The 21421-nt window shown below is 42.6% G+C and overlaps 1 protein-coding gene across 1 annotated transcript in view; it reads left to right on the top strand.

Moving 5' to 3' along the window:
- Positions 1 to 4795: 4795 nt before the first annotated feature.
- The window catches only part of LOC138262031 (histone deacetylase 9-like), a 1178236-nt gene continuing 1161610 nt past the window's right edge, over positions 4796 to 21421 (top strand). Inside the window, exon 1 of the mRNA XM_069211700.1 lies at positions 4796 to 4970. Within this exon, the coding sequence (XP_069067801.1) occupies positions 4844 to 4970 (127 nt within the window). The 5' untranslated portion in view covers positions 4796 to 4843. The remainder of the gene's footprint in view (positions 4971 to 21421) is intronic.

The raw sequence follows: 21421 nt of genomic DNA, 5'->3' as shown, positions 1-21421 counted from the left end.
GGCTTTTAATGTGGTTATTTTTGCCAGGATTGCCATTAGGGGTGATTATTCTCTAGCATCCCTCGCTAGCTCGGATTCCAACATTTCTGACTCATCCCTTACAGCTCCTATTTGTTGGGTATAGACCCTTTCCTTATTTAAACAGAAGTATAAAGTTTCCCCTCTTGTCCCTGATTTAAGGGCATCCAAAACCACATAACTAGGGGTACTCCCTCGACTAATCTCTAGAAAAAATGGGATCCAATTTCTCATATTTTGAATATACCCATCATCTGTTAATAGCCCTTTATCGAATGACCATGTTGGTATTTGTTGCTCTCTCCTCAGGCCCCTCACTTCTACCACCAAAGGGTTGATTCAACAATATTCTAGGATGTTTCTGACCCTAACTCCCTCACAAAGGTCGGCTGATATGAAAAAATTATCCAGCCTGACATGCTTCTTATGGCAAGAGGAAAAAAAGATGTAGCCCAGGCCAGACAAATTAACTTGCTGCCATGCCATACATCCACCAGTCCATGACTCATAACCAAAGTCTGCACAGCCCGGTACACTTTGGGCTTTCTTCCATCATACCGACCGGTGCCACGAATTGACCAATCCCTTTAATGTGAATATTAACGTCCCCACATACAACACTGGGTGTTTTCCATGTTGCCAGCTCAATGTTAATATATTCTAAAAGTGTGGGATTTTCAAGGTTAGACTCATATGGTGAACACAATATAAAGTTACATTCCTCAATTGAGTACTCTAGCAACACCCAATGACCATACTGTTCGGTGGCCTTTCGAATCAACTCTACCAAACCCTTCTGGGACACTACAGCTACCCCTTTGGTGGTTGTCCCCTTGCAGTATTTTTCATTAACTAATAACCTGGAAACTCCAACATATCTCTCCTGGAGCTAATGATATGCATTTCTTGCATACAAATAATATCTGCTCCCAATGTTTTTAGACCTTCTGACATGAGTCACCTTTTATTATTGCTGACTCGCTCTACCTCCCTGTAGATGTGGTGGAGTTTCCATCAGAGTCCAACTCTTCTGACATTGAGCTGGTTGCATCTATCTCGTTGAAATGGTCGGATAATGAGAAGACGTTTTCATCTGACTCCATTTGCCCAGACTCACCTCTCTTGAGCCTGCTGGGTCCAGTACATTCTTCAGTCATGTTGGGCATACCTATAACTTGTTCCTGCCTCCGTATCAACCTTTCCCCACTGTCAAACGGCATATACTCGGTGTTCAAAAGTACTGTCCCACTAGGAAATTTAGTGGGAGGATTGGCTGCCTGATCCTCTGTGACTCTTAGCTCTAACTCTATACAGATCTCTGAGCTTGCACCTTGCCCTTCAGTAGGAGGGAGCGACTGTGTCGTGTGTCACTGTAATTTGACATATGCCACTCTGCACCACCTGCAGACCCGAGGTCCCCTGTGCACTGACTTGTGGCTGATTATGACTTATCCCCTGATTTCCACCTCTTATAAGGAGGCATTTTCTCCACAACTCCTTTTTTCACTGAATTAGAAGCGCCATCATTTACTTCCACCGGGTGCTGTTCCAAGGCCCGGTCCATCATGGAAGTTGCCAAAATCCACTTGATCCTCATGCCTTCCTCGCTGGAGTCTCTACCGAGATTTCAGCTGGGCTCCTCAACTTGCACAGGGCCTTAAAAGTTCCTGCAATTTGAATGTCTTGCGCCACTTGTGGCCCCCTCACCTTTTCAGACAAGCCAGCACCCCTGCTAGCCTCCAGGCTGTTGGGCCGGTCCTGCGCAGGTGCAGATATGTTTCCCTGTGTGGGTCCAGAGCGAGTCCGGTCCCCCACATTGACATCAGGTTTCAATGTTGTAGTCCCACCTACGACAGCTCTAGTGCCATTCTTTGTAGTAACGCCGACTCTCCCTCGTACACCTTGGGAGATCTTCTGCGCCATCCTGTGCTGATAGCTCCTGTTCGACTGCCTGTAACCGTGTAAGGGAATTGCTCACAACACATCCTTCAGGCTGAGCTTGTGCTTGTTAAGTATGTATGGTGTATGGATGCAGTATGTTTTTCATATTAGGGTGAATGTGTATTGATATTTTAGAGTGCGGTTTGAGAAACTCAGTAAGTTTCTTTCTATGACCTCGTTAATTACTGTGATACAGTGTACACACATAGAAATATATGTTATATGAAATGAAAATACTTTAATCTAAAGAAGATACTGATTGTATATAAATCAAAGATTAACAAGATATAATAAATATAAATTGTCAATATTTTGATTGTAGTTGTGTGTATCAGTGATATGTATGGTTCCACTTTCATATGACATAGATTAAGTCTAAAGAAATGTTTTGAACTTACAGGATCTGTTTTTGTGTGTGGATTCCTTCCCCTGGGCTGCAGCTCTATAGTCCAGTATTTAGGTGCCCTGTTATGTCTCTGTAGAACCATGAGCGACCAAGACTGCCTAGTGAGCTTGATCATGACAGAATTTGCCAAGTCGTCAAAATGAATGTTAAATTTTCCAACAAAATCGTAACTTAGGCTGCAACCCATATGGTGCAAAGAGGCCCTCAGCCCTCCAGGTCTCTAGGGGAGACCCTATTAAGCTGGAGGCCTTTGAAAATCTGTAAGATGTAGGAGCCTTAAGGCCCCCTCTTTCCATCCTGCAGGGGGCCCCTGTCATGTTACACTACTGTCTCCAAGTGGTGTAAATTTTGAGGCCTTGAGAAGGCGAGTTGCAAGGAAGTATTTTTCTGGTAATCTTGCCCACCTCCATTGGCTACTGATTGGTAAGCAAACTGAATTTAAAGCTCTTTGCTTTGCCTTTGGATCGCTGCAAAACAAAGGGCCGCTCTGTCTCTTGCATTTGATCAGACCATATATATTTTCTAGAACAGTGGTTCTTAGTTCTCAACCTTTTAACTTCTGTCACCCCCACTTAATAATTACTGGAACCCAGAAGCCCCCACTGAATCATTATTGGAATCCACTGATCTCCACTGAGTAATTACTGGAAGCCAGAGACCCTGACCTGAAATAAATACATTAAATAATACAGAAACAAGCATTCATCAAACAAATATACAAGTAATTAAATATTGTATTTAATTCACAAACAAATATTTAAAAAGTCAACATTTTAATTTTAATGGGAAGTTTCAATCCTTTCTAAATTTACCTGAGGTCTCTCATTATTCATACTTTAGTCTGTTTGGTGCACTTTGCTTCTTTATTTACATGCATTTTTTATTCTGTTAATATTATAACATTTTCTAATCAGTCACGGACCATCGGAGTACGCCTTGCTGTCTCTCAGGGGTCCCCAAACCACAGGTTATGAACTGCTGTTCTAGAACACTAAGATCATCAGATGGCACGTTCGACCCTATAGCCAGCATTTATAAAATGAGACATGGAGGTTGAGATCTTTCTCTTATTTGGTCTCCATACATTGGAACTCTCTTCCTTATCATCCCCAATCCATTCCAGATGAGGCTTCATTTACAAAAAAGCTGAAAACATGGTAGTTTTAATTCACCAGTCCTTCCACATTTCATGTCAATCTGCTTTTCAGCACTGGGAATCCCCTGATCAGACAGCCTGGCACTGCACAAACACCATGCACTATACAAAACACCATAAATTCAATTTCAATTCAGAAAAAGAGCAGGTCGTGTTTATACTACTGTGGGTGCTGCAGCGGTTAATAGGACACATTTCCTCCTCATTTTTTTCTTCGCCACCTCATGCCAAATGTGATGAGGAGGTTCCATACTGGGACAAAGAAGAAAGCATTGGAGTAATGAAGATGACAGGTAAGTAGTCCAACCTCTTACATATTATATTTGAAGTGGTATGATTTATTTACTTTAGCTACCAGACTTGCTCTTATCTTAGCTGCTACTAAAATGAATGTACATAAATGTTGGAGTTTATAAAAATTATTGTCGCACCACTGTACAGAAGTGGACTGTTTTAATCACAGCACCTTAGTTACTGTCTCAGGACCTGCTGTGATGTTTACACTGACATGCGGGAACTTACACTATTTGCTCTATGGGTCCGATTCACAAAGGTAAACTTACACCAAAAATCTACGTTTAGACCTAAAGTCCAACTTTACTCTAGTAAAGTTAGACTTCTGGTCTAAGTTGATAGCATAAGTCTAAACTTAGACCAAAAGTCTAACTTTACTAGGAGTAAACGTAGACATTTGGTCTAAACTTAGACTTTTGGTCTAACTTTACCCTTTGTGAATCGGGCCCAATAAATTAAATTGTAACAAAAAGCAAATACTTCACATTTCAGTAAACATATTATTCCCCCCAATCCTCTCGGCTTTTGCAGCTCACTTTTTTCAGATGATTTAGCAGCTCAATTTGCAATGTCTTCAGTTGTACAATTTTACAAACGAGATGTAACACAGACATTTCTAATCCTACGAATTATGTTTATTTTTCTGTGCATTTCACTGGCGACGAGGTTACCGTTTCAAGCGCCGCTTGTGATGCAAGAAGATTATATTTGTGCGCAGTGTTTGCGCCCCTTCCTCCCAATCTGTGAGATCTGACAGCTCCCCTGCCATCACACACCCTTCACAGGACACGCAGCGCTTGAGTGTCAGTGTGAAACCATCTGGTGAATGGATTTATCGACTGGCCCTTTGGCGCTCTTTTCACACCGTTTATTACAGGCCTGACCTAATGAACTTAATTTGTTGACATGTTTCTCTCGCTGCCTCTGCTTGATCCCTTCTCACGTTTCTTTCTACTGTGCTGTTTTCTTGGCAGCGGCAGGTCCAGGAGCCCCGGCGAGTCCACCAGTTGCAAGTGTACCAAGCTCAGATGGCTGCAGTTGGCATGCCGGCATTAGACAAGCAGCGGCCTGTGCCCCGGACCGAGCCTTCCCCCGCTGCGCCTACGTTACCTCATCCGGGGAGAGAGTCGCCCGCTGTGCCCGCCTCTGCAACTGGTAATACTCCCTAAAGACCCCTCCTAACGGGCATTGTAAATTAACGGTTCACGTGGGATCACCCGATTTAAATGCCTCGAATACCTCCAGTAGCGATGCTCCCTTTTCCACACCCCTCGCCTTGGAATTTTCTGCACGCAAGGCTGGCAGGAAGACAGCCGGTGCGGTTGATAAATCACCGGCTTAGCGTGCATACGACCATAAATTACTTCTATCATTGAAGGGATTTGCCAATATATTAACAGGTGCATTTTGGCAGCCTTACGAACATTTTCTTGAACTATTTTATTTCCCACGTTTCTGCGACTTGCGAATTTCCCCTAGTTCGCGCCGCTGCAGAGAAAGAAAAAAAGCCAGCCTTGTAAAATGTCATTTGTTGTTTAGTTAAACCTAAAACCGCGATTTTCACGCTTTCTAAACATACTGTTGACTATGCCATTTTGTGTGCACTGACTAAAGTTGAGGGGTGCCACAAAACAAATATTAATGCTTTGGAATCACGTGTTTGCTTTTTTTCAGACTGAATTAAATTAAAATAGTCTTGCATTCCTAGAGCAAAATTGCTCACAATTGTCATTAAGTTCACTATCCACATGAAAGATAGCTATGGTTGCAGTTGTCAGAAACCAAGACGCCCGACATTTGAAAACCACACTAGCAGCACTGTTAGCAAAATATTCAGTTATGTTTAAGGAACATTATGAGTGAAACAAACATAACCTTTACGTAAACGCTCCGGTTACAATTGAGTGGAGAGGAGTTACTGTAAGGATCCGAATTCCACTCTGCTCAGCCACCGGTGAGCTGTTGTTCCTGCACCGACATTTACTGGTGTGGGAACCAGCATGAGTGTCGCTTCACGAAAATGCCAGGAGTAGCGGAAGTGGTATCCCATACCCCTGTGCCTTAATGACATCACAGGAAATAACATCATATGACCATTGACCCTGATTTTTTCCAGGAAAGCATATCACACGACCCTTACAGCCCACTCACGCTCTCCTACACCCGCTTACACTCATTCTTATTCATTCTCAATGTCACTTGCATTCACTCCTAAACTCACTTGTACTCACTCATAATTACTGACACTCAAGCCAAGGTTTAATAAGGCTTTGCACCTGTTTGTGGCACTTTTGTGTTAGGGTGGGATTTATTATCCAACGCAAATCCTGATTCCATTGGATAGTATCCCAACATAAAGCAAAATTGTGCTATACACTGCTTGCTTTATTTTGTGCCAAGTAGGCGTCTTATGGGTAGAGCATGTGGAGAGCTCATGCAACCACCTATGGGTTTCAATACAAGTCCCTATCTACAAGCATTGGCAGAGAGGAACCTGTGGCAAAATCTTATGACTCCTTAAGAGAGGCAAAATGAGGAGAAATGTTTTAATTTCTCCTTGTTCTCCAACTTTGGCCATGTGCTGCACTGTACAGCACACATACAAAGTGGAAAAAGCTTTAAAGCATAGATTTGTACTGGAAAGGGCCCCTTCCAGTACAAAACCAATGCTTCAGAGAATGCACACCCTTGCACTATGTCATAAGGATGCGTATGTTGGTGTGTGGCTGCCAAAAGTGAACTAGCGCAAAGGGAGAGAAACAATACACCATATCTTAGTACATATGGTGTATTTTTCTCTTTTTCTTTGACATAAGGCAGTGCAAAATCTTTGGTGCAGCATTGCCTTGCGTCAAAGAGTAAAAAATCTGGGCCTCAGCCTCACACAATCTTGCTCACTATTTGTCACTGACTCTCAGGGGCATATTTATACTCTGTTTACACCGAATTAGCATCATTTTCTAACTCTAATTCTGTGCAAAACTAACTCCATATTTATACTTTGGCGCTCAACCCATCTAGCGCCAAATTTATAGAGTTAAAGTCATTTTTTAGACGTGGAAACCTACCTTGCCCTAATGAGATGCACGGTACGCGTTTCCGTGCAAAAAATGACTCTATGGCCTTAACGCCATATTTATACTCCCGTGCAAAAATGGTGCACGGGAGGGAGGAGGGGTCAGGCGTTAGGGGACCTGTGGGCCTATTTCCATGGTGGAACACCATGGAATAAGCTCACAGATGCCATCCCCAGACCCCAGAGACACCCCAACCCACACCAGAGGGACAGCGGAGGATGGGGGACCCCATCCCAGGTAAATACAGGTAAGTACAGGTAAGTATTTTATTTTATTTTTTTAAGTGCCATAAGGGGCCCTGAAATGGGCCCCCATACATGGCACAGGGTACAATGACCATGCCCAGGGGACCCTGGTCCCTTGTGCTGGCCATTGGGGTAGGGCTAAGACAGGAGTCATGTGGTATGGATGGTTTTGTGTCAGAAAATGACTCTAGGCAGGTTAGAGTAATTTTTTTTTACTCTGACCTGCCTAGCATCAGTTTTTGGTGCAAACCCCCCTTCCTCCATACCGCGAGTCCCACCGACTAATGTAATTTTTTTACACTAGCCTACCCTTTGCACCGGCTTGCACAATTCCCTAAATATGGTGCCCGGCTGGTGCACAGAAATGGTGCAAGCCGGTGCTAAACTTTTTGGTTCAAAACTGCGTTAGTGCAGTTTTGCTGCAAAAAATATAAACCAGGGCCTCAGTCTTTTTCACTCACACACATGCTTACTTATACAGACCCACGCTGACACACACATTATCTGTCACATAAACATGCAATCATGCACACAACTTATATTTAAAAACATTTATATTTACCACAGTTACCACCAAAGGTCCAGTTCCAGCTAAGTGTTCTCCTTTGTTTTTATTACACTAATAATGAATAATAGAATATTATTCCCTATTAGTATTACGAACAACGGACTAAAAATAAGGAATGTGGAGCAGCCCTGTGTACTTGGCACTGAATTTGCCACCTCTGAGGCCAGGAGTCACAAAGGCAGTGCCAGGGGTCACAATGGGCAAGCCAAGGGTCGGAGCTGTGACCTCTTGTGACCCCCAAATGACACCCATGGGAACCAGTGCAGTAAATGAGGGAGTTCCCGCTGGATACCATTTCTGGTACCAGTTTCTCAGTTGGATGTGGGTTCTGTCTGACTCAGTGAAATATTTTGAATTTGTCCTGGTGTAATTTTACGACACTGGACATAATTCAGCAGCACCTTATGCATGGTCTGCTTTCTTAGAGAAGCGTGGATGCATTTTTCTTCCTTTACAGGAATCAAATGCGCAACAATGTCAACGGACCTTTGGACCCAGAAAGATGTGTGGTGAATTCCACCAGCAATACTTCAACACCACCCCAACAATTTAGATGCCATGACCAATGTGGCCACGGAAAGAAAATTCCAATCAGGAATATAGTTTAGAGATTTATTACAAACACAGGCTCAAAGTCATGTAGACTAAGTGCAAAACCAAGTTATAGAGATACATAATCATCAAGGGTTGCCCAAGGCGATGAAATAGATTATGGTGTACTATCATCAATAAAGCTAAGCATTCAACAAGAATGACACATAAAGGCAATACATATAGCTGTGATACAGAAATTACACATTGCTCAGATTGAACAATCATTAGTCAATTTAAATTTAGCAGAGTCAATAATCTTTGGCTGGGCACGGTTCAACCCTACAACTAACCAAATTAAGGAAATTCATGTGTGGGGAGGAACGCATGAGGGGAAAATACAAATAGTAAAAGAAGGACAAAAATAATTTGAAAAAACAATAACTCGGTCTACAGGACACTAACTAAATAGAAAGAAAATAAAAAAGCATCAGCATAATGGAGTTTCTAATATAAAAAGGCAATTTCAAGGGGCATTGGTAAATGACGGAGAGGAAAATACCTCTCCAAAGGATACAGCATTCAGGGAACCTTCATCAGCAAAGCATCTGGTCAGCAAGGCATCTGCAGGCATCAGGAAAGTGTCTATCTTTGACCAAGACAGGACTGCTCTGAGAAAAGTGTGAATAGTCACTGCAAAAGTCTGTCATGCGAACATCTCCTTTCCGTGTGTCTCCAAACAGGTCAAAACAAATGTATACTATTTCAGTCCATGTTCCTGTACTTTAACGTTCGCAAGGACAAATGGGTATGGCTTTCTACGGTTAAACAATAGACTTATTTCAAATGGGACTTTGCTTCTCATGGCAACGAAATCTGAAATAAGATTTCACGTTGTGAAACAATAATTCAATATTTTTACAGGACTGTAAAATGCAAGCTCTGTAGCCCACAGTTATGCTAACACAAGAGATATATAAAATACATTTGATTGAATACTTTTTAGTAAAACCATATATAATATGCAAACTTATAAATTCATCATTAATTAATATATCCTCAGTAAAACATTTAATTTCAGTGGAAAAGCTTTGTTATTCCATTATGCTAGGGATAACAGAGGACTGCATATTTCAAACATATTTTCTAAGTCCTTCATCTTTTACTGAATATAAAAAATCCAAATTTGTTTCTACATGGGCTATTAGTTTAGAGTCTAAATTAGATTTTAACTTTAACCTTTTAGAGTAGGATTTAATAAAAGAGGCACAGATGTCAAACTTTGAAATACAAGCAACTTGCACCTTTAAAATGTGTGTCACTGCAGCTTTCTATGTGAGTTTTTCTCTCATTTAGGTTTATAAAATAAAACCTATCATAGTTTAATGACTTTAGTGACACAAGTGACAGAGCTAAAACGTATATTCTATGAGTAGCAACATGCAGGGGGGAGGAGGCTTTCATATTTTCACATCCAGCTGGGTCTAAAACAAATACCTGATTTAAATGACCATGAGCCCTTCTTTTGTTCAAGCTTTATCACTCAGACACAATTGCAATGGCAGCAAACAAAGGCACACAGCTCTACTTCACAAGTACTTTCAAGAAACTATGAATTTGAGGCAGGTTTTTGACTTTATTCAATCACACTATGTAAGAGATATCAGTGCACTGTAAGAATGGCAGGTGTGTCTGTGTGTGTATTAGTAATTACATAAATAATGATTTATGTGGCACTAATTTATTTTTAATTATTTTATAGTACTACTCATTCCAGTGTAGGGCATCGGAGTACTGTACAACACACACAACAAAACAATAAATCATGCAAGTTTGTAAATTAATGTACAGGAAATGCTACAAAAGACAATGAGGGTTACAAGATTTAGCAAGAAGTACTGATTTTCTTGAGTTATGCAAGATGATGCAATGCAGCACAATTCCTTGAATCAGATTTACAATGGCATGCAAGGGGCGATTTGTGACACCTTGCATGGCTTTATAAATAAATGCAATGCAGCATCTTGAGCTGCATTACGTTACATGTCACGCTGGTAGGCTTTCCATGGATGGAGCATGGTTTTCCCACTCATCCACCCATGGGTTGGATGCAATTCCAGTTTTTCAAAAGTTTGTAAACATGGGATTCCATCACATCCATACACCTCCCAGAGGGAGGAGTAGTAAGAAGAAAAGTATTTTTTCTCATTGTTACTCCCCCTTTCTATGCGTGATACATTCTGCATACACATAGAAAATGGAAAAGCCTCTTTGGAGGTATTTCTTCCTGCAGAGAAAATATTCTTGTCATAACGCAAGCAACCTTGCAACATGGCCCAATGGCGCTTGCGTTGGTGCTAGGAAGTACACTGTATACTAGTGCTGGGAGGAAGCAGATGTTTGCCAATTCTTAGTACATTTGGCGCATTTCTGCTGTTTCCATTTCCCATAATGCAGCACAGCAACTTTGCTCGTTGGCTTGCGTTGTGGGAAATATAAATAAATATGCCCCTATAGCTTAAAAGTGAATGGTTGCGAGAAACACAAAATCAGGATTTAGAAATAAATATTCATGAGGTGGGTCTTTGCGACCCCATAGCGAGTCGCAGAAGGTGTCTGAGACACCTTTCTGCATTTCCTTTTGCGAGTTGCAAATTGCGAGTCGCTGGGACTCGCAATTTGCAACTAGCAAACGGAAACCTACCTACATCTGGCCCTTAGAGAGGCCAGGGTAGGATATATGGTGAGGGGAACAACTTCAAATGTTATTAGCCATTTCCCTGCTAATTCAAGACTGAATAATGTTTATTACCTAGGGGCTCTTTTAAAAGTTGGGGGCCCTGAGAAATTTAAAACATCAGTACCCACTTACCTATCAACATAAAATACAAATCTGTGAACTGCATGCTACAAAATGTGCTTTGCATGTGCACATTAAACTGAGCAGGCTTTAAAAATGACACTAAAAGTTGTGCAGTGAAATCTTGTAGATTTCACTGTGCCACTTTTACGGACCTACCTGTGCCGGAACGCCCAGTTGCATACATTATGCCTGGGGCAGGCATAATGTGGCTCAAGGGGGTGCAAAGTGACACAATGCAAGCATTGCACCAGTTTGTAAATATGGTGAAGGAGCAGGGCCTATTTAACGCCACATTAGTGTAAACAAAAAGACGCTAATGTGGAGCTAAGAGGAACTAGGGCCTTGTAAATCTGGCCCTATGATATCTTATGAGTTGACTATGACTCAACAAAACACAGTACTCTCTTGGAACTGCATTAACCACTAGAGTTATCCTTCCATTATTAACATCCCCGGAGAACTGCTGGGAACCCAACAAGCTCTGCAGCCATTGTCTTAACCTTGCAAGATATTTAAATGCTGCTTTGTGACCAATTAAGGAACTTAGAATAATTTACTTTCACATTTGTCTTTGTTGCCAATTTCTATGTGGCAGTGCTTTAAAAAAATGTATAAGCTGGCTGTCAGACTCTGCTTTCATTTCTCCGACCTTTGTGGCATCACCCCCTTTCTTCTGGCACACCATAACCACCAATTTATTGGTTCCCAAAGTAATTTCTTCCAAATTCAGCACTGGTAGGAACAACGGACCTGATTTTACCGGCTGGTTAATCTGGTCTGTAAACTCACTTTGGAAATGAGCGGTGTTTTAGGCCTGACCTGTTTTCCTGCCTCACCCGACCACCAGCCTAGGCACAGGGAAAGCTTGTAATACTACTCCTGCCAGTTTACAGTCTCCCCTGAACCATCCTACCCACCTACCATTGACCACCCTGCAGCAGCACCCCCTCACATATACCCCTTGCACACAACACCGGCATGCCCTTCCGAACAACTTGAAGATATTTTATCAATACTTTCTGTTTCTGTCGCCCACGTGTTTCCGCTGTATGGAGGTATGGTGCATCAACATGGCTCGTAGTAAGAAGCATGGGTTCAGAAGAATTTGTGACCCTAAAGCACTGTATTTTTTTCCATTGTTATTACTTAGAAATAGCCTCACTCCCTTACATGTAATAGATTTAAAAAAAAGATGCAAGGAAACCAGATTTGATCCAACCTTTGTCCTGAATACGGTTTTCTCAAATTTTGTCACTCTTAATGGAATTCACAATGTCGACGAATTCTGCCAGGTGAATGCCATATATTGACAAATGCACGCCCAAACCAGATATTTGCTACTGGGTCACATAGTTCCTTACTCCTTTTTTCTTTTTTTTTAGGATGGAGAAGACCACTGGACCCCTATTTTTGTCTATGTCCACCATGGGCAAATCATCCTTATATGATCTCTCCTATACCCTTCCTTCTCACCTTCCCTCCCCTTTACTCAGTAACTTTTTTAACTTATTCCTCTATTGCTACTGATTTTTTTGTGTTTGAGCATGAGCTTGTTACACTGAACATATCTAGTCACCTCTCTATTATCCCTGGGCCGATCCTCACTTGTATATTTATCTCATTATCGATACTCATGCATTCTCACTCATATGTCCTCCTCCCTTATTTTATATACCTGTCTTTTGCAAACACTCTTAGATCAGCAATGTTATACTCTTTTAGATGTGTTTCTTTCAATGCATCCCTCTACAGAACCCTATTTAACTTTTATTCATACTTCTTTTCCTCCGCTTTTGTTCCTGTCTGGTTCCCATGTTTGTCACAGTAAAATGGAAACAAAAATATTGCTACCTGTGTTTTTTTATTAGTCCCATAATCCTCTTTATGTTTATTTTTTTATAAATAAAAATTGTTCTTAATATATCTTAGGAGTTCTACAAAATAATATTTTTTAATTATCAGGCTATGGATTCAGTCCTATGTCTGGAGATTTGCTTCCTGTACATTTTTATATTTATAAGGTTCTTGGCATTTTGGTGATTTCCCAATTGGAGTTACACCTGAATGGCCGTTGCAGATGGGTTTTCTCCAATGTACGTTTTAACTAAATGTGGCAGTACTACTCACATTGCATCTTGAAAGTGTGTATTTTCTTATGGTAGGGAGTAAATGAAGGATGTGTTGCAATAAATTGGTTGTAGAGAATGCTGAGGGTGGAAAAAGGGGGCATTGGCACAGTGTGGCATTAATGATTTGGGTCATAAGAATTGCAAACAAGCACTAGAAAAGCGATAGGTCTTGCCTATTGCCTATGCAAGATTTATTGGCTTTTGTCATTTTTTTAGGAATATTGTCACAGCAGCATGGCTGCTGTATAAGATGCCTGAAAGTAAAAACAAGCATTGGCAATGCCAATAAGTCTTGCCGATTGCATCAGAGCTCTGCTGGACTATCAACCGCTCCATCAAATCAGCAACCTTCCCGTCCATCTGGTCAACCCACTCCTAATGAAACCCTCTACCGACCCAAGGGATTTGAAGAATTCTCTGCTCTCCTTCCAAGCCAAGGTAACTAAAAAGGCCATCAACATGCAACTCACAAAGTTCCTTGAACCCAACCAGGTCCTAGATGCCTCCCAGTCTGGATTCAGGAGCACCAAAGCACTGAAACAGCCTTCCTCGCAGTCACCAATGACATCTGCAGCATACTGGACCACGGGAGGCACAGTCGCCCTCATCGTCCTCAACCAAGAACCCAGAGTGTCAGGCTCCCGCAGTTCACCTCGACACCCAAAGAAAGATGCTCGGAGTACCCTAGGGATCCTTACTAAGCCTGACCATCTTCAACATCTACATGGCCCCACTTGTTAAAATTGTCAGGCACCACAGCCTAAACAACGTATCCTATGCCAACGGTACCCAGCTGATCCTCTCCTTGACTGACGACCCATCAACAACTAATGGAAATTTCTACAACGGAATGAGGGCAGTTGCTGTCTGGATGGAAACCATCTGCCTTAAACTCAACTCGGACAAGACAAACATCCTCGTAATCGGCTCCACCCCTCCGCCTGGGATGACTCCTGGTGGCCAACCGCCATAGGAAACGCCCCCACCTCCACTGACCAATCATGCAATCTGAGCATCATCCTGGACTCCACACTCTCCATGACCCTCCACGTCAACGCCATCTCACCGTCTTGCTACCACACCCTGAGCCTACTTCTGAAGATGTTCAAGTGGATCCCCACTGAGACAAGAAGGACGGTTACCCACACGTTTGTCAACAGCAAGCTGGAGTATAGCAGTACACTCTACGCTGGCATTACAAAGAAGTTTCAAACAAGACTGCAGAGAATCCAGAATGCGGCAGCCAGACTCATCCTGGACATCCCCGCCACAGCCACATCTCTGCCCACCTCAGAGACCTGCACTGGCTCCCGGTCGACAAACACACCACCTACAAGCTACTGACTCACCCCTACAAGGCACTGCACAACATAAGACTGGTCTACCTCAACCACCGCCTGACCTTCTACACTCCTCTCAGGCAGCACCGATCCTTCCAACTTGCCCTCACCACCATCCACAGAATCAGGAAGAGCACAGCTGGAGGCAGATCCTTCTCTTATCTCGCAGCCCAGACATGGAACACATCCCACTCAACCTCAGACAGGCCACCTCGCTGAAGCAATTGAGGAAGGATCTTAAGAACTGGTTTTTTGAGTGAACAGCATGCTCCCATCAGCGCCTTGAGACCCCATAGGTGATAATTTGCACTTTACAAGTTATTGATTGATTGAATGATTGTTTTTGTGCAGGAAGGAACACCTTCCTGCACAAAAATAATCACAAGAAGTGCAGCACACATAGAAACAGGAAAAAACAGGGAGAAATAATGTTATTTCTCAATGTTGTGCCACCCTTACGCCACCCTTGGGGTGGCATAGGAAACGGACACATTCCCAGGTTTACGAAAGCTTGTAAATCTGGGAATGCAGCAATTTCCATGGGTGTTGCGTGGGAACACCCATAGCAACACCCATGGACCTCCCCTTTCATGCAGACTAATGGGTGAAAGGGGGCCATATCTACAAGGCCATGTAAATCATGCAAAGTGGCTTTGCATGACCTTGTAGATATGCTCCTGCAGTCAGCACCTCCAGTGCATCAACGAAAGTGACACACTGGTGGCACAGGGCACTTGTAAATGAGGTCCTGTGTTTTTAGCATAGCACATTTTATTCACATCCAAAACATACTGTAGAACAGGGAACACAAACTGAGAAAAAAATTACAACTAAAAGAGGACTTACTTTGGAGGCGCAACAAAGGTTTATAATTTTGTTACAATGTGCACCTCAAGCAACAGGAGTAAACAGAAAAAAACGGACAAACAAGCATATAGGTATACAATATAATTTTTTTGTACATACAATATTCTGTCTAAACCGTAATTGTACATAAATAAACTAAGTTAACCCAACCCGTTTTTTCAATAAAACATTTGCTTCATTAGTGAAACATCCTCTACATTAGAAAACGTACCAAAAATCAAGTGAATGAAGAAAATCACCAAAGCTTGATTAGTAAATGGAAAACACAATCACTGCATATGACCAGTCAAAAAGAAAAGGAATGTGCTTATTACTCCCTAATCACTGAAAGCACCATGCCAAATGGATGAATAATCTTCAAATACTGCCGAGCTAGAAAGCTTAATATTTTAGTTATTTGTACTGATTAATTAACAGGAACAACTACATTAAGGTTGACAGGGCAATCTGCAAGGAGGAGGAGCAGCGATAACAACTAAAAACAAGCATTTGAAATGTAATAGGTCTCACATTTACTTGAGTTGAATTAAATGGCATTGTAAATGTATAACTGGACTTCTTTTGCCACATTAATTGGCCAACCCTGTCACATATTTTGGTCCTTTCTGTCACATAATTCCAGTGGCACTGCATAGAACTAAAGGGCTAGTAGGCCTACTGGAATATTTTTTCAAACAAGGCCCTTAAAACACAAACCACTCCCAGGTGCGCAAAAAAACGTTCTAGCCATAAGAGTTCTTCTAAATACACTGAATGGTGGGATGGGTTACTATTTTGGGGTCCCCACTAATGTAGTGTAGGGGCCCGGAGATGATTTAGACAGAAAGAGCATGCTGTGGTGAACACATTTTGAAGGTGGTCCCATTCTCCTAGGACCACCATAGGTTGAGTTATGAGCAAATATGCTTTGTAAATGGAATACCCTGCAAAGCATTATGGGACGCATTTCCTCATGCCACAAATATTGTAGCATGTTGACTGTAATGCTCAGAACAGCCCCTAGAGGACACCACAATAAAAACAGCATTTCTAAGAAACATGGTCATGTAACCATATAGTTTGTCCCTAGAGGACATAACCACATGAAAACAGAATGGCAGAAAATAAGGCAGTGCAACCATATATTTAATCCATAGAAAGCATAGTTCATTATACATTTTAAAGACTAGCAGGCCTTCTGCAACAATATTAGAAACAAGGCCCTTAAAACATTAGCTACTCTCAGCTGTAAGACAAAAGTTAGAGCCGTTAGAGAGCTTAAAAAGACACTGAATTGTGGGAGGGGTTATTATTTTGGGGTCCCCCACTAGCCTAGTGTGGGGACCCAGAGTTGACTTAGACAAAATGGGTGCATCGTGCTGAAGGTTTTAGTATTGGTCCCTTAGTCCTAGGACCACCACAGGCTGAGTTATGGGCAAAAATGTTTTGAAAAAAGAATGCTCACAAAGCATTATTGGGCGAGTTTCCACCGTACAGTGAATATTGTAGTATCGGCTCTCCTGCTGTGTAGGGAGAGCTGCTTTGAGGATTTCTATATTTTTTACATAAAGTATTTATCACTTACAAATGTATTTGTGAAAGCTATGGAGCGTGAAGGGGAGAGCCAAAAGAAATGACTTTGATTAGGTAACAGTGTAAATAATGTGACAAGCGCTTCAATACCCCCAATGGAGTTCAAGCTGCTGTTCAAGCTGCTTGCACTGTTCGCGCCTTGGCTGCCATAGAGCATGAAGGGCAGAGACAAAAGAAATAAATAGTTCACCCACGCTGAAGTATATGGGCAGTCGTGCAATTATCCATGTAACATTGTCAGTCTGCAAGGCGGTAACAAAACCGCCCCAAGGCGGGACAAACGTACAGCATTTACCAACGACATCGAGGGATTTTTGAAAGGCAAGCCCATGAACAAGTGAAAGTGATGGGTGTGAAATGGGTGCGGTTAAAAGCCCACAGAATACTTACAATAGGTCAAAAAGTGTTTGCGCGCTGGACCTAAAAACAGTGCCTCCAAAAAGCATGAACTGTCTGAGATTAGAGGAAGTGGTGTAATACACTTCTTGCCTACAAGCTTTCAAGTGGTAAAAACAGATTTAGAATTAAGAACCAAACTCACAAACCTGGCTCCCCATCTAAATAATCTCTCTGTGATTCAGGATCGCTCAGACAAAGAACAGACGTGTTAAATATTCAATAAACTAGAAAAAAAGCCTTAGAACTAAACTCATAATCCTGGCTTCTCGCTTAAACAAGCTGTGTGAATCTGAGCTGTTTTTTTTTACTCCCTCTGTGGTTGGGGATTGCTCAGAAATAGGACAGGCATGTGTTAAACATTTAATAACATTTAATAAACAAGAAAATAAAAGCACTGTAGAGGGAGCAGTGGGAGTGGGAGGGAGCAGTGGGAGGGGTCAAGAAATAGTACCACAATCACATCAGAAGCAGTGGACGGGAACTGATTAAGTTAAATCAATCAGTGCTGGTCCCTGCTCCACAGAGAGAAACAGAAATTATGTTAGGCCTGCCTTGATGAATTATGAGTCAGTAAAGAAGAGTGCCAGGCAAGCTAACAAATGGTAAGCAACAGGCGGACTCCAAGCCCTTTTATATATACAACAGTGTCCTGCAAGTGAGATGCATGCACTATCACATACTCTCCAAGGCTCGACCCTAAAGTAAGAGAGACACAAATATGGACTGGGAGGCACAACATTTGTGAATAGTGTGTTAATTGCATGTTCCTGTGAGTATATGTTTTGATGTACTGCTCTATGTATGTTTCCTGTGTGGTGTCACTTGCTATGTGTGAGGTAGATCAAAGGAATGCTGTGTAAATGTTTGTGGATGTGAAATTTGTCACACACTACTTGTAGACCTATGGGGCCATATTTATACTCCGTTGGCGCCGGATTTGCGTCGTTTTTTTTTACGCAAATTCGACGCAAAACGAACTCCATATTTATACTCTGGCGTTAGACGCGTCTAGCGCCAAAGTCCATGGAGTTTGCGTCATTTTTTAGCGTGGACACCTACTTTGCGTTAATGATATGCAAGGTAGGCGTTCCCGTCTAAAAAAGTGACTCCGAGGCATGTGCGCCGTATTTACACTCCCGGGCAAAAATGACGCCCGGGAGTGGGCGGGTAAAAAAAAATGACGTCCAGCCGCTTTTGCGTCGTTTTTTAGCACCTGGTCAGGGCAGGCGTTAAGGGACCTGTGGGCTCGGAAGGAGCCCAGAGGTGCCCTCCCATGCCCCCAGGAACCCCCCTGTCACCCTTGCCTACCCCAGGAGGACGCCTAAGGATGGAGGGACCCATCCCAGGGAACATAAGGTAAGTTCAGGTAAGTTAATTATTTTTTTTTTTTGTGGCATAGGGGGGCCTGATTTGTGCCCCCCTACATGCCACTATGCCCAATGACAGGAGTCATTTAAATGGGGGTTGGGAGTAAAAAAAAATGGCGCAAATCGGGTTGAAGCGAAAATTTTGCCTCAGCCTGACTTGCCCCATTTTTGGCGCCCAAGCTCCATCTTCCCCTACGCCGGCGCTGCCTGGTGTACGTAATTATTTTTGACGCACACCAGGCAGCTCTGCCGGCTAACGCCGGCTAACGTCATTGAATAAATACGGCGCCCGCATGGCGCTTCATAATGGCGTTAGCCGGCGTTAGATTTTTTGATGCACAACTGCGTTGGCGCAGTTGTGCGTCGAAAAGTATAAATATGGCCCATGGTTTTGTTAATTGCTTGTATGATTCTTTAGACAGGACGTGACCCGTTTTCCTGCAGTGAGATACAGTCAGAGCTAGATATTGCTATCTGTATAATAATATGACTGAATTGGCATTTGTGATAGATCAATATATGATAGGAGTATGTTGTGCAAGTGATCTGTTCTGTGTAATTTGTTTCATAGAGTGTTTTGGGTGACAATATTGCCTCTTTGCAGCTTTACCGCTGAGATAGCACTGAGCTCCCTTCTAGTCAGTGTAGAAATGTTTTATTGAGCTTTAAATGTAGAGTACTGAAGAGAGGGATTGGGATACTAGGACCATGGGAATAAATGTTGATCATTAGGACACTGGACACCACTTCTTGTGAGGGAGGGAGAGAGGACAAGAAGGAGGAGGGAACAAAGGGCCAGTCGAGGTTAGATCTTTTGAGTAGACACCTTCCAGCAGCAGTAGAAAAGTGTAGTAGTGATGCAAATTGCAAATAATGAGTAGTTAGAATCTAGTACCTGTGTCTGTGTGGACTGAACTTCTAAGGAACAACAAGTAAAACAGAAGACAAGTTGAGCTCTTGCCATGTAATGAGTGCAAGCTGCATGAGCTTCCTGGTGGACACTTTGATTTCGCAAAGAAAGACCCTCTTATATTGTGTGGGTTTGTGTGTAAAACTGGTAAAAGGGGAAAACTGGGATGCTCATCCTGTAATTTAAAACCAGCTAACATATGAATGTCTTCTTTAAGAGAAACCTCAATAGAGTTATCTACTAATTAGTTTTCATTTAGGGATTTTATAGTATAATATATTGTCTCCATTGTTAACATTTTAGGATCCTGCTGGCTATCAGATACAACCTCAACATTTAGGGCTTTATTACGAGTTTGACGGTCCATTGACATCCATGGCAGCAGTGGCGGTCTGACTGCCGTCGGGATGGTGCCAGACCATGGTATTACGAGTCATGCAGGCCTATGGAGCAAAAACCATCGCTCTTCCGCTGGCACCACTAAGCAGCACACACTAACATGGTCACGAGGCAGCACAAACAGGCCTGCGCAGACAGTGCTTCTTCCAGACACATTATGAGGTTGCACACCACCAAAGTGACCATGATGATCCAACCACCACATCTCAGAAGGAGGAAACAGACAGTATAAAGGGAGACATTTACCTCCAGGCAGCCTCACACACCCAGAGGCACCATTGAAGCCATCACGCACATCCTGTGACTGTTGATGATCATCAGTGGAGCTCAAAATCAATGCCGCTGTGGATGCCACTGACCATAAGTACACACACCTACCTGTGTCATTACACTCAACAATAGATCTTTGAGCTGTCATCCACATCATATTGGGGGCCACACTACAGGCACCATGTACACGTCTCATTGTGTTCCGGGCCAGCATTTTACACAAATCAGGACAAATTCACAGTCACAATATGCTCCCTTTGGGCAGCTCACTCTCACTGCACTGCAACACTACACAAAAACACATGTGAACACCTCCCAGGCACAGGGACAGTGAATGCTACATCACTTTCACTCACACATCACCAACTACACACAAACATCACACATACTATTACAACTTACACACTCAAATTCCATACAGGCCAGGGACTGTCGGCACATACAACACACATATGCATCCATGTGGCATGGAACACAAACACCATTAAACTACCCTGCAATGGACACACACATCACAAACACCCCAGCACAATGGAAGCACAATGGTATGCACAATACACAGACAGACAAATAGGCAAAGGGCACTATGCACACAGTACCCGCACAATTGGGATGGGGGCACCAAGAACACTCAAGGAAGGAGGCTACATTGGGGCACATATCACTTTGCACATGCCTCTAAAGCAACATGTGCACAGGAAATGGCCCTACATGTGTTTCAGGGACAAACAGTACTAGACCCAAATGCCATGCCCATCTGTACAATATGGGAGTGCAAGTCAACAAAGCACATACAACTCCAACTGCATGGACACATGCACATGCAAATGCTAACAAAGCTAGCACAACTGAAAACACTCCATGTCTGCACTAATAAAACTCAGGCTGACACACATCAGATTAATATATAAGCCATATTTGAGGGACAAGTCCAACACAATACATGCTCACAATGGACAACACAAGATGACATAACAAACACCACACAATGCCATGACACCACCATTGCATTTACACACATAGCCATACAGTCAGCATATACCTTCTCTTGGGGGACACCAGCACTGCC

The sequence above is a fragment of the Pleurodeles waltl genome, chromosome 10, assembly GCF_031143425.1.
Source record: "Pleurodeles waltl isolate 20211129_DDA chromosome 10, aPleWal1.hap1.20221129, whole genome shotgun sequence".
Taxonomy (NCBI): domain Eukaryota; kingdom Metazoa; phylum Chordata; class Amphibia; order Caudata; family Salamandridae; genus Pleurodeles; species Pleurodeles waltl.
Note: the sequence above shows the minus strand (reverse complement) of the source record. Positions and strands in the feature narration are given on the sequence as shown.